At 40.3% G+C, this 14,217-nt stretch overlaps 1 protein-coding gene across 1 annotated transcript in view; it reads left to right on the top strand.

The window, feature by feature from the left end:
* sec23a (Sec23 homolog A, coat complex II component) overlaps positions 1-14,217 on the top strand; it is a 90,187-nt gene that overhangs the window by 65,527 nt on the left and 10,443 nt on the right. The window contains exon 13 of the mRNA XM_078562813.1: positions 2,344-2,450. Coding sequence (XP_078418939.1) covers positions 2,344-2,450 — 107 coding nt within the window. The remainder of the gene's footprint in view (positions 1-2,343; positions 2,451-14,217) is intronic.

The following is a 14,217-nucleotide window of genomic DNA, read 5'->3' as shown; positions in this document are numbered from 1 at the left end:
TGCCTTACACTATCCCCTTTTGTCTTGCATCATTGACCATTTTGCCAATTAATCTTTTTTGCTTTCCACCTCATGAAAGACGATCTCTATTGTTCATTCCTTCCCTCTTCCCTCTGCTTGTGCACCTGCTTAAAACCTGTTACAACACTAACTGAAAAATGTTAGGCATCTAGAAAGAAACAAATGATGCTGTCAGACCTGTTGAGTGTTTCCAGCATTTTCTGTTTTTATTTTGGATTTCCAGCATCTGCAATACTTTGTCTTTGAATATTCTTCATGTATGACCAAGTTTCTAGTGTAGACTGAAAAATGTACACCTAAAATGTTAACCTATCTTTTCTCTTACACAGCGACTCTGCCAGCATTAGCTATTATCAACATTTTCTATTTTTACTTAAAGTACCTAACTTTTTATTCAGTTTGTTTGGCATATACTGAAATGAAGGTGATCATTATCACATTCCATTTCTTTGTAGGTTCAGAACTTGAAGTTAAAAATTGGGTGACCACAATTTTGTTATTTTACTGAAAGTTTGTATCAGAAGGATATCAGTAAAGATAATGACTAGGCAATATAATAGAGCATTGTTAATGCTCCAGCAAGTTTGCTACCTTTTATGTAGCCAGGAGGCAGAAAATGGAGGATCGAGCACATCAACAAGGCTGTAAAATTAGAGTGCAGTTCCCCTTGCACTGCTCTTGCACAGGAGCTCGTCATCAATCCAATAACAACCTTAGCAGCAGGTTGGATAGTTTTACCTGCTCATCTTTTTTGCTAGCTAAAAGCGGCAAGACGTTGAGGTTGGGGTGTGGAGGAACAAAATTAGTTAGGTTGGAAGGAATGAAATAATTCTAAAATTTCTTGGCACAGAGATTAAAATCTTGTAGATGTTGAATATTTTTAGTATCACTTGCGTGCAGGGACATTGTTTACTTTTTTGTTCTCCAATTCAACATTTATCAATGTGTAAATACTAGTAGAGATAAAAATTGTATACTGAATAATAAGTATGGACAGTTTTGCAGTTAAGTGCACTATATGAGGAAAAACAGCTGTCACTTGGTAATGATTTTATTTTAATAGGCAAGAAGCTAATTGACTTTTTGCATATTTCAGAATTGCAACTGGAGTTCTTGCAACAAATTGGAAGTCTTTGTAAAATCTTTAAGATAGAATCACAAAGATGAAAACTTACTGCAGCATACATGCTATTTGTAAATCTTAAGCAGTTTTGGTTATTTAACATTTTTAGGTGCATTGCCTTTTTGAGTGAGTACATTTGACTAAAATAAGTATAGGTATAGTGAGAGTTCTGTGGGAGAATAAAAATGCTGCCAAAGCAGTAGAATTTCTTCAGCAGACCCTTGTATGAATCTAATCTGTACTCATATCTTTTGTCACTTAAATTAGCTAATATTTAATGAAGTTCCAAAATACATTTTAAAAAGATCAATGAATTAAATTAATTTTTTTAACTCTGTAAATTAATGCTACAGTTCTATTTTCCAAATAAAAGTGTTAATCACACAGCATATCTTTACTAACAAAGCCAAAACTAAAATTCTAACGTTCATTTGGATGTGATATGAGACTACTGTAGTTGTTTGAGATTTACAGTGGTTTAATGTTTTATAATTTCTCTACTGTATGCATCACTCTCGTTTTCCATACATGGCTGATATTTATACATGTTAAACATGATAGTTGCATTTAAGAGAATTACTATATTAATCACTCCTTTTTTAAAATGTGAAACACACTTTTTGACTTTTGTAAAAAACCAAAGCGAAAACTACATTGTTATTCCAATTCTTCATTTTTGTGTATCCTATATTTCTGATACATTTGTTCTGATCTAAAGTAACTTAGAATTGATAATTTACCTGGATAAATAATGATTGTACAGATGTTGTAGATCCAGTTTTGCTTGCCTCTTTGCTCGTGACCTTCACTCTTAGTCTGAAAAATGTACAAAAGCAGATCAAACCCTAGTTAAATTTTCTATGGATACTTAATGCTTTGTAAAATAATTCCGTTGATTTGAGAAACATCTATTTCATATAACAGTGATTTCAGCAAAGTTGGAATGGAAAATACCTTGAGTCAACAGTCATAAAATGAATTGCATCCTATCCTGTTCGATCCGATATTCACTAGGCAGCTGAGTAAGTCTGCTTATGAATTAGATATGAGAAGTGGTGAACTAAAAAACATTGTATCCATGGTTAAAGTTGAATGCTAGTGTTGTGCACTCGATTACTCCATTGATTTCTTCACGGTTGTTGTATTTTTGTATGGCAAATTTTCTAACACCAAATATTATTTTTGCCTATTATCCTCAGCACAATGCTCCAATTCCTCAAGGTGGTCGTGGTGCAATTCAGTTTGTGACACAATATCAGCATTCTAGTGGACAAAGGCGGATCAGAGTTGCCACAATTGCCAGAAAGTAAGTGCATAAAATATAAACGCCTGCGTGAGTTATTTTTGAAATTTCACTTGTATATTTACTGGAGAATTAGATGCTTATTACTGAGAGAATTTAATAGAGATGCAAACCAAGTTTAACCAAATGCAGACCTGTTACTTTGTTTAAATCCATGCATTCTCATTTTGATAAATTCCATTGAAAATTTGCAAGCCTCTAGCTATGTTGCCCTTTTGCTTTTTGACTTTACTTCTGACTTTCATTCACTGAGGCAACACATCCTATTTAGATTTCTAATTGTGTGCACCATACATTGTGGCTTTTTTTGTATATCTCCCATCATGTTGCTCATGAAAAGTTGTGCAAACTGTTTGGTACTTGTGTTTTGTGGCCTCTTAATGGTAGTCCTCTTTGTGTTCTCCTTTGAGTACTTTTGAACTTTGTTTTGTATCCTCCCTGATTTTCTTTCACTTTGTTTCTGCTGTCTTTCATAACAATTTTGTTGTTTCCTCCTTTCATTTAGGATAGTTAGGTTAACATAAGAATTTGTTGGCTCAGTGGTTGGGATCTATAAAAGAAAGTATAGTAAGAGTTATTGCTGGTGACACAATGCATCATGAAAAAAGCATGATATGGACTGGCCTGGGGCTGGGCTTGATTATGCTGGGATATGGGAGTGAACAGGGTGAGCATTATGAACAGTGATGAAGGTAACTGCATAGGAGGGGTAGAAAAGACGGGGGGCTAGATGTTTGCTACTGAGGCAGGTAGCTCGAGTCAGAAATTTTCCGACTCGCTGGACCCACCTTGGTAAAAAGTGTCCTGATGTGCTCAATGTTTGCCTTGGGGAGGTGGAGGCAGGATAGAGCTGCTCCCCACCCACCCCCATGCCACCTCATGGCCCCCATCCAGCCCCCATGCTACCTCCATAGCCACTCAACCGGTATCCACATGGTCAGATCTTGAGAGCAATGTGGAAATTAAATAAAGTGATGAACTTCTGACAACCTAATACAGCTCTCCCTCATGTACACTTGATAGTGGAAAAAAACTAGAAACCCATTCAAAGCTTTTAAATCTCAAGTATTAATCCTTTATAAAAACCAACATTTATTCAGACCTTGCATCAAACACAGATAATCCTTTTAATAATCTTTTTAAACTGTTAGTCAAACTGTGAACTCGGAACCCTTGCTGAAATAACTGTAGTTTCTGAAACTCAGCCAAACATTCATAATGACATTATACTAACCCTTGGGGAAATGTTGACGAAGCACTCTATTGAAGTTGCACAACCACATGCTAAGTTTTTTTTCTAGCCTACACCAAATGGCTTGTCAATCAAAACAGTCCAGCAGAGGGCTTTTTAAAACTCTGCGACCGCTTTAGCCTTTTCTCTTGATGTTTAAAGAGCGGGCATTTAAAGAAACCTCAATCATGCCACTGAAAAAGATCTTATCCGATACAAAAAACATTCCAGTAATAGCTGTAAATCAGGAAGCAGAAGGGAGAGGGGAACTTGTGAAATTACAATTACTATGGAAGCGGTACTGAGCAAACTGATGGAGCTGTGGGCTGACAAGTCTCCGGGTCCTGATGGACTTCATCCCAGCGCCTTAAAAGAAGAGGCTAATGATGTAGTAAATGCATTGGTGTTAATTTTCTAAAATTCCCTAGATTCTGGAAAGGTTCCATCAGACTGGAAAGTAGCAAATATGACCCCTATTCAAGAAGGGAGGGAGGCAGAAAACAGGAAACCATAGGCCAGTTAGCTTTACATTTGTTGTGGGGAAGGTGTTAGAATCGATCAGTCTCGCTGAGCACTTAGTTACCCAAGGTAATTGGGAAGAGTCAGCATGGTTTTGAGAAAGGGAAATATGTTTGACTGATTTATTGGAGTTCTTTGAAGGAATAACATGTACTGTGGATAAAGGGGAGCCTGTAGACATACTGTTCTTGGATTTCCAGAAGGCATTTGATAAGGTGCCAAAGCAAAGGCCATGCAGAAAATAAAAGTGCATGGTGTGGTGGGTAACATATTGGCATGGATAGAAAATTGGCTGGCTGGAGGAAAACAGAGCATACATAAATGGGTCTTTTTTTTGATTGATAGGATGTGTTGAGTGGAGTCCAACAGGGGTCTGTGCTGGGACCTCAACTTTTTACAATTTATATCAATCACTTAGATGAGGTGAGTGAAGGCATGGTAACTAAATTTGCAGATAACACAAAGGTAGGAAAGTATGTTGTGAAGAGGACATGAGGTTGCAGATGGATATAGATAGGTTGCAAGTGGGCAAAAATCTGGCAGATGGAGTATAATGTAGGAAGATGTGAAGTTCCCTTTGGCAGGAAGAATAAAAAAGTGTGTTATTTAAATGGAGAGCGGCTGCTAAGTTCCGAATTGCAGAGGCGTCCAGGTGTTCTAGTGCATGTGCCACAAAAAGTTAGTATGCAGGTACAGCAAGTAATTAAGAAGGCTAATGGAATGCTATCCTTTATTATGAGAGGTATTGAACATAAATGTAAGGATGTTATGCTTCAGTTATACAGGGCATTGTTGAGACCTCATTTCAAATACTGTGTGCAGTTTCGCTCTCCTTATTTAAGGAAGGGTAAATGCGTTTGTGATGGTTCAGAGGAGGTTTACTAGATTGGTACCTGGAATGAACAGGTTGCCTTATGAGGAAAGATTAGACCAACTCTGCTTGTTTCCACTGGAGTTTAGAAGAGTGAGGGGTGACTTGATTGAAGTATATAAGCTCCTGAATACTGTTGACAAGTTGGACATGGGAAGGATGTTTCCTCTGGTGGTGAGTCCAGAACTAGTCGAGACTGGTTTAAAATTAAGAGTGGCCCTTTTAGGACAGAGATGAGGAGAATTTTTTTCCGAGGGTTGTGCGACTTTGGAGCTCTCTGCCTCAGAAGGCGGTGGAGGAAGGGTCATTGAATATTTTTAAAGCAGAGGTGGATAGATTCTTGTTAGACAAGGGAATCAAAGGTTATCGGGGATAGATGGGAACATGGAATTCGAAACACAAACAGAGCAGCCATGATCTTATTGCATGGTGGAGCAGGTTTGAGGGGCCAAATGGCGTACTTCTGTCCTATTTCGTATTTCATATGCATCTCCTTAATCAATTTGTGACTCCCACACTGCTGGCTAAAGCCCTTGCAACAGCCAAAATGTTACCTGATTGAACACAACACTAAGTTCATATGGCCCTGCTGAGTTCTGATTCATGCCCCTGCCCCCTTTCCCCTACTAGCAAAATTTGGATCTGTTAGAAATGGGGATGGGACTTACGCTGGTCAAAAATCCTGGAACTCCTTGCTAACAGTACAAAGGGTGTACCTACACCACATGGACAGCAACAGTTCAGGAAGGCAGCTCACCACCACCTTTTCAAGGGGAATTAAAGATGGGCAATAAGTGCTGGCCTAGCCAGTGACGCCCACATCCCGAGAAAGAATTAAAATAAATCCTGGTCCTGCCTGCCATTTTTAAAGGTTGACTCTGCAAAAATCCAGCCAATGGATTGCAAAGGTAGATGTGAGAGTGGACAAGACAGTAGCTGGGAACAGGAATAGATGAAATACACTGAGCATAATGGAGGGCATGGTAGCAGAATTGGAAGTAGGTAGCCTAAGGCTGAACAATGATGGTGGGGTCTCTGTGATTATGTTCCCTCTGTCAGTGCATCTATTCATGCCTCATGAAACTCATTTTCCAAATTGCCAGTTTGCAGCTTAGTGCTAAGAAGCAGCCAAAAGGAATAGAACTGGGCCAAGGGATGTGGCAGAGTTGAGGACAAACAATTTATCTTTTAAACACTTATAGTGCTAAAGATTATGATAGTGCTATAAGTAATTGACCAATGAATTTCAGGCTTGCAACTTAGTGCTGAAAAATGATGGAGTAGTGCTAATTCTTGAGCAGGGAACCAGGTAGAAGGCTAGCTGAAACAGGTAACAAAGACTGGGTTTGAAATCATGCTGGGAAAAAAGATTGCAACGGTAGGGGCAGAGGCCCGGGCCGAATTGGAAGCTCAGTTGAAGAGAGAAACAGAATTAACGTTTCCAGCCTACATGACTCTTCTTCATAACGTTGTTTCTCTCTCCACAGAGACCTGCCAGACCTGCTGAGTTTACCAGCATTTTTTGCTATTATTTCAGATTTCCAGCATCTGCAGTATTTTGCTTTCATTTGAAGTTTGACAGGACACCCATGCTCTGCTGGGCATGGAGCCGGTTAGAAGCAATCAGTTCTAATCATGGGGGATCCTATGGTGCAGTGGCAGCATCCCTACCTGTGGGCCAGAAGCTCCGGGTTTGAGTCCAGCTTCAGGACTTGATGGCTATGGAAGAAGTAACATTGTACATTATCAGCCTGTAAATACTTCCAATGCACCCAATGGCAGAGAGGGAGAGTTTCCTGGTCAGCTATACTGCAGAAGGCAACGGCAATCATTGCAGTACTTTGTCAAGCATAATTATGGACCAATCTAATGGAAGACCATGGTCGCCAACACCCTCTTAGGGCATGGTACCTGAAGGAGTTCTAATCACAGTTCCCATTCAATTCCCACATCTCTTCAACCCATTTTCCTTCACTCACCTATTCTGTGTAATTTTGAATGTTTAGATAATTCCTACCTCCACTACCAGCCGTGATTTCCTCAGCCTCACAATGCTATCCAAAGAAGTTTTGCCTGCCCTCTGTTCTAGATCTTGCTTTTAATCTTGTATTCATGGCCTCTCAACTACTGGAAACAGCCTGCTTCTATTTATCATGTCCCACCCTTTCATAATTATAGGCATTTTTATCATATTGCCTTGTAATCTGTTTTGTCTTAATGAAAAAAGGACCCATTTTTTCATGCTTTTCTTTGCATTTGTATTTCCTCATAGCAGGCAGCATTCTGGTGAATTTTCAATGAATGTATAACACCGTTCAAGCACTGCCAAATTAAGGATCTGAAATGATGTTTCTTGTGTAGAACTTTGTTTCTCTTTGAGATGTGCTTCTGTCAATAGTGAGTGAAATATCATTGTAAAAGTGTGTAAAATTATCATGATGTTTTGGTGCAACAAATACTATCTTGAGGTTACAGTCAAGGGCCATTGTTGGAAAATTGTGTGTATTTTGGAAAGGAAAAATTACGGTTCAGCCAAGGTATGTCTGTTGGCAAGGGCTAGTGACTTTTAAAGGCTCTTCATCCTGTAACTAATTATTTGGTTTGATTTTTGCCCAACAGCACAATTTTTCCTTTTTCTTTTTCCCTCGTTAATAATTTAAATTTGGTGCTGATTAAAATTAAAGGACTAGTCTTGTTGCTCTGTCAACCTAAGAATGAAGGGAGTTTCTAGCTGCTTATTTGCTGTTAGTACAGTCAGATGTAAGTGTTTAGTGAAATTAGAGAAGTAAATCATTTAATTTCAGAAATACAAATGTACATTTGCTCACTGGCACTTTTTAGCTCTGGTTTCCGACACTGCAGGTCAGTTGGGCAAAGTATGTGCAGCTGTAGACATAACAAGCTAGAAGCTTGAGAAGTAGAAAATGGCAAGTTAATCATGCTGCTGATTGAAACTAAGCTATCATGGAAAGCAGGAATTAGAGACTGCACTGGCTGATGGTTTTTGGCCATTTTTGCTGTGTTAAATTACTTGCCTTACAGATGGCTTACCTGAGCACAAATAAAGTGACAAAGAAAACATCCATTCCTCCTTTAACTAAATAAACAACTTTAAATAAAATATAATATGCTAAATCTAGATGTTTAAACCTAACCCATTATTCTGTAAAGTTTATTTACTGAATTAGCTGGGGTTTGATTAAATAGATGTAAGGCCACATTTCAATGGTTATGGATGAATCTTCAGACTTCATTTAATAGCACCATTTATTTTGAATCCATTGTTTTCATGCTTGATACTCCAGTATCACAAGACTTGATTGTTTTTCCATGATTTTATTAGAATGTAGTTCTTTTATGGGGAGTGGAGCTATTATTTATCAGCAAGGTATAAAATAGTTTGACATTGCATCCTTTTCTCAATAACCACAAGAAATCTGCTGCATCTGGATACATTCTTTACACCAGTGTTTGCCAAACTCGTTTGACGCAATCCTGTGAACTTGGACCTTAGTTACTCTAGCTCCTTGTTGTAAATGTGGCCACATTTGCCTTTGGTGTGTTCCTGCATCCACCCGTTTTCTGTTTCTGAATTCTTCAATCCATCAATCATTACATCTGGAAAGCTATTCACACTAGGGGTGTTTGCATACAAGGTCAAGGAGAAGGCAGTACCAAATTAAATTGAATTCTGGCACTGAATATTCAGAAAATAGAAGATACTTAGCGAAAAACTAGGGACTGCGAGGAAAAAAATAAATCATACAATAAGTTGCTAAATGAATCTAATAGTGTGAAGAAATTGATTTTTTTTAAAATAACACTTCAAAAATAAATATATATATATATATATGTGTGTGTGTGTATATATATATATATATATATATATAAAAGTAATATTTAAACAAGTTGTTCAACAAGCAAAGCTAAAAGCTCCCTTGCACAAGTCCTCATTTTCTTCTATTCTCTAATAATTTGTCAAATCCTAGCCTCACCACCATGTGTTTATGCAACTGACATCCCCCTCAACAAGATCTGACCTCACCACCCAACTTTCCCCTCACCACTCGACTCTCCCCCTGACACGTGACTCTCTGTAACACAAGCTGACCCAAGCTGACTAGCCCCCACCTCCCAACTCTCTCCCACAACTCATCGACCTGACCCGAGCTCATCACCCAACTATCAATCTGACCTCCTTTGGTGATTTTTGCTTTAAGGCTAGCCTTACTGAGTAAGAGTCAAGTGGTCAGAATAGCCAATCAGCAGCCAGCACGGGGAAGCTTATAAGGGGCGGAGTTTTCCCAGTCTAGAAAGTGTATTGTAGCCTTGCTAGAGGCCTGCAGCGAATCAAAAAGCTCTGCAAATAAGGTCCATTGTTCAACTAAGGAAGCCTCTTGGTAGTACATCTCTACATCTGGCGACAAGGATAAGTGATCCCGATGCTGCCTTTCGCCCAACAACTGAGTATCTTGATTTAAAGAAGGAAAAAAATATATACTCACCAGGATACCTCTCTTTGGGAGGATCGACCCATTTGACTCCTCCATGGAGGACTAAATATTGAGTGCCTCAGGTTGTATTTCCAAGCCAGCGAAATAGTGGAGAAGGCAAAGTGCAAAGTAATTGTCTTGAGTGTCTGTGGGAGTCAAACCTACAACCATATTTGCAGTCTCTCAGCCCCAAGTGCGCCCAACTCCAAATTGTTCAGTGAGCTCATGAATTTAGTGAAGGGCCCATTTTCAGCCCAAACCATCAGTCATTATGCAAAGATTCAAATTTAATATGAGGGTGAGGAATCAATCACGATTTATATTGCTAAGGTGAAGCAATTATCAGAGCATTGTGATTTTGGAGCGACCTTGAACGACATGCGACAGGATCGGTCAGTTTTTGGCGTACGCTATGACGCCATTCAGCATCGATTGCTGGCAGAAGTCGATATAACTTTAAACGAGCAGTGGGGATAGCACTGGCCATGGAAAGTGCAGAAGAAAGTTCGCTGGAGCTACAGAGCTTGCAAAATGGTGGCGTTTTGCCAGTTAAGGCGGGAACCTGCAGCCAGGTACTGCGCCAAAACCACAGAAGCAGCTGCAAAGCGGGAATCATTCCCAATCACCCAGAAATTAAAAAAACAAATACCGCAGGCAATCAGACAGCAATCCTGAAGTTGAAATGTTACCGATGTAGGGGTAACCACACTCCTGAAGCATGTAGATTTAAGGAGGCCGAGTGCTGTTACTATTGCAAAAGTTTGATAAAGCAGTGCAGAGCCAAGTCCGGACTGCCAAGTAACCAGCCAGCAAAGACGTTAGAAGTACATAATGTGAAAGAGCCTTAAATAACTGATTCTGACATTCACTCTCTTTTTAATCTTAAAGCAGCCAAGGCAAACCCTGTTACTGTCACACTCCGCGTAAATGGGAGCCTCTAGTTAAGGAGGTAGATACAGGGGCATCAGCCACAGTGATAGGCGAGCACACATTTCAGTACCCGAGAGAAGGTACCCAACCCTTAAGTCGGGAGAGAACTTCTGCCCAGTTGAAGACTTACACAGCAGAAGCAATAAAAGTAAAAGGCACCGCATGGTACCTGTGAGCCATGGGCAGCAGCCTGCCCAGCTCCCAGTAATAATAGTGACTGGGGAAGGATCAAGCCCTCTGGGTCGTGATTGGCTAAAAGAAATCAAGTTAAATTGATCCACAAGTTTTCAAATGCAGGCAGGAAGACTGCTAGAATTGTTTAAAAACACACAACAGCGTCTTTCACAACAAATTAGGAAAAATCAAAGGCTTGCAAGCCAAGATTTATGTTGATCCAGAAGCAATTCCCTGATTTTTTTTTTAAGGCAAGGACCACTACCATATGCCATTAGAGAAAAAGTGGGTGCTGAGTTAAACAGGTTGGTGGAACTCGGCATCATACAGCCAGTTCAATTTTCGGAATGGGCAGCACCTATCATCCCAGTACCAAGGTACGACTGTCCACATTTGTGGCGATTATAAGCTAACAGTTAATCAAGCCACCAAGTTGGATAAATATCCAATCCAAGAATTGAAGACTTGTATGCAAAGCTGGCAGGAGGTCAGTCCTACACTAAGTTGGATATGAGCCACGCGTACCAGCAACTCGAGCTAGATAGCACATCCCAGGGGTATGTCACAATAAACATATGATTTGCCTTGGCTGCTTTAAGATTAAAAAGAGAGTGAATGTCAGAATCAGTTATTTAAGGCTCTTTCACAGACGGGCCTTTTCCAGTATCTGCGCCTACCTTCTGACATGTGCTCGGCATGTGCAATATTTCAAAGGAGGATGGAGAGTTTGCTACAGGGATTACCACGGGTTGTAGTATACCTTGACAATGCCCACATAACTGGATCAACGGAGGCTGAGCATTTAGCAACTTTAATAAAGGTATTAAAAAGATTTTTTGAAGTGTCTCTGGCAGGTGAACGCTGTGTGGATAGAGTGTAAACCATGTCTTCTGCTGTGATTGCCACGCCTGTGATAAGAGGCCTGTTGGCCAAACGTCTATGATTTCACCTGGCTGTGGCTTTTGCTTTAGCTTTTGCCGTAGCTGGTACCTTCAAGTTCAAAAGAGATGTTTCCAGGAAGGGAGCATTTGCTGACTTCTATAAGAAATATGATGCCATGAAGTCATGAGGGATGCTGGTGTGTTTGAAAGTGTGAAACCAAATAAGTAAATTCTTGCAAAGGAAACTTGGAACGAGTGACAGGATTGCTTCTCCAATACACACTGGGAAATGGAGATGAAAGGATATGCTTTGTGCATTCTGTACTTGATGTATAAATAAACATTTAATTTTCTGACCGTTAAAAAGAGGTAAAATAAAAAAAGAAGAAATGCACTTTCCAAGTCACCGAAGTTACCTATCCGGGGCACTGCATAAACACAATGATTACACCCCAAGGAAGAAAGAGTTAAGGCGATAAAGGAGGCGCTTTCCCCCACAAATATCACCGAACTCAAATCATTTTTAGGAATGGTGAAGTACTAGGGGGTGATTTTTACCCAACTTATCGACTGTACAGGCCTCCTTGCATGTATTGCTGAAGAAACCATCATTGGTCCTGGAAGGTGCCATAGGAGGCGGCCTTTAACAGAGTAAAACAACTGCTGCACTCTTCAAACTTTGTTAGTGCATTTTGACCCATCTAACGAATTGATATTGATCTGTGATGCCTCCTTATGGTGTTGGAGCAGTGTTGCCCCATGAAATGGATGATGGCTCTGAGGGGCCAATAAGTTACATATCAAGAACCCTCTCAGTGGCTGAAAGAGATTATTGGCAGAATGAGAAGGAGGGGCTGTCAATAGTCTTTGGAGTTAAAATTCCACCAGCTCTCACATGGCAGGCACTTTACCATCGTCTCCGGTCAAAAAACGCTTTTGGGCCTTTTCAAAGAAGACAAGGCTATGTGGCTGATAGCCTCGGCAAGTATTCAGCGATGGGTATTAATTCTGTCCACCTACGAATACACTTTCAAGCAGCGACCTGGGATACACATAGTGAATTCAGGTGCCCTTAGCTGTCTACCCTTGCAAGAAAGCACCATGTGTACTTCTGTACCCTAAGAAATCATCCTTACATTGAATGTTTTAGACACATCGCCTGTATGTGCGAAGCAGATCAGGAACTGGACCAATTGAGATCTGCTTCTGTCCAGAGTGAGAGACCAGATACTTGCAGGATGATTGAATGCGCCAATTTCCAAGGAAATGAAACCATTTTTTACCCGCAAATACGAATTGAGTTGTCAGGATGGCATCATACTCTCGGGAGCAAGAGCAATCGTTCCTGTACCAGGCAGGGAACTACTGCTAACCGAATTACATACCACTCATCCTGGCATTTCTAAAATGAAAATGCTCACCAGGAGTTGTGTGGTGGCCTGGTATAGATGCAGATATTGAGAAGCTAGTCAAGCACTGTTAACATTGCCAACTGCAACAAAACTACACCCTTGGGAATGGCCTGGCTGAGCATGGGTGTGGATCCATATTGACTATGTGTGTCCATTCCTAGGCACAATGTTTTTGCTCTTCATCGGCACACACTTAAAATGGATGGAGATTTTTGAGGTGAAATCACCTACGTTGCATGCTACCACCGATAGGTTATGCCAGTACTTTTCAACTCGTGGATTGCCTGAAGTTATTGCATCAGACAATGGAGTCATATTTACAAGTGCTGAATTTTAAAACTTCACCAATCTAAACGGCATTAAACCCATCCGAACTGCGCCTTACCACCCAGCATCAAACAGACTGGCTGAGAGAGCCGTACAAACTTTCAAGTCAGGACTAAAAAAATTATCGGGAGGAACCTTGGAAACCAAAATCTCACGCTTCCTTCTTAGCTATTGCACGACTCCACTTGCAACAACAGGAGTTCCACCAGCAGAACTGCATATGAAGTGTCGTCTTAGAACGAGGGAGGGTAGAAAAGAACCAAGGTAATCCGAAAACAAGCCACAATTTGCATAGTAGAGCCCAGAAATTTATAGTAGATGAAGCCATATGTGTAAGAAAACTTAGTAGCGGTCCAAGTTGGACAAGGAATTATTGCCTGAGACCAGACTCCTTTCATACCAAGTAGATGTGCAAGGCCAGATTGTTTGTAAGCACGTGGATCACCTGAGCAGCAAGGAGACACTTCCACAGTCAGTGTTGCCACCAAGGAATGTTATCGAACTCATAAGCACCGAAGTACCTGATCGACCTGTTATAGACATAACTGATGTTTCCATTGAATCAAATAGTGATGAACTGCCTGTGCCAAGAGAGGTAGCCATTATCGCAGTTCCTGTAAATGTCAATCCTGTAGGAGAGCCTCAGGCTATAAAATTACACCACTGTACCTGGAACAGAAAATCCCCTCAACGACTTGATTTGTAATTGCTGGGCCTATGTATCTAAGGATATAATCTGAATTCATGACAAAGTGCCAGTGGGATTATTTCTAAGATTTTTGATATTGTTTTCTTTTCACCTGTATAAAGCAATTTGTGTAAATAAGGAATGTAAAGCAAGGAATCAAAGGGGAAGGGAGGTGGTGATTGTTGCTTTAAGGCCAGCCTTGCTGGGTAAGGGTCACATGGTCAGAACAGCCAATCAGCACCGA

The sequence above is a fragment of the Cetorhinus maximus genome, chromosome 18, assembly GCF_964194155.1.
Source record: "Cetorhinus maximus chromosome 18, sCetMax3.hap1.1, whole genome shotgun sequence".
Lineage (NCBI taxonomy): Eukaryota > Metazoa > Chordata > Chondrichthyes > Lamniformes > Cetorhinidae > Cetorhinus > Cetorhinus maximus.
This window is presented reverse-complemented; position numbering and strand designations above follow the sequence as displayed.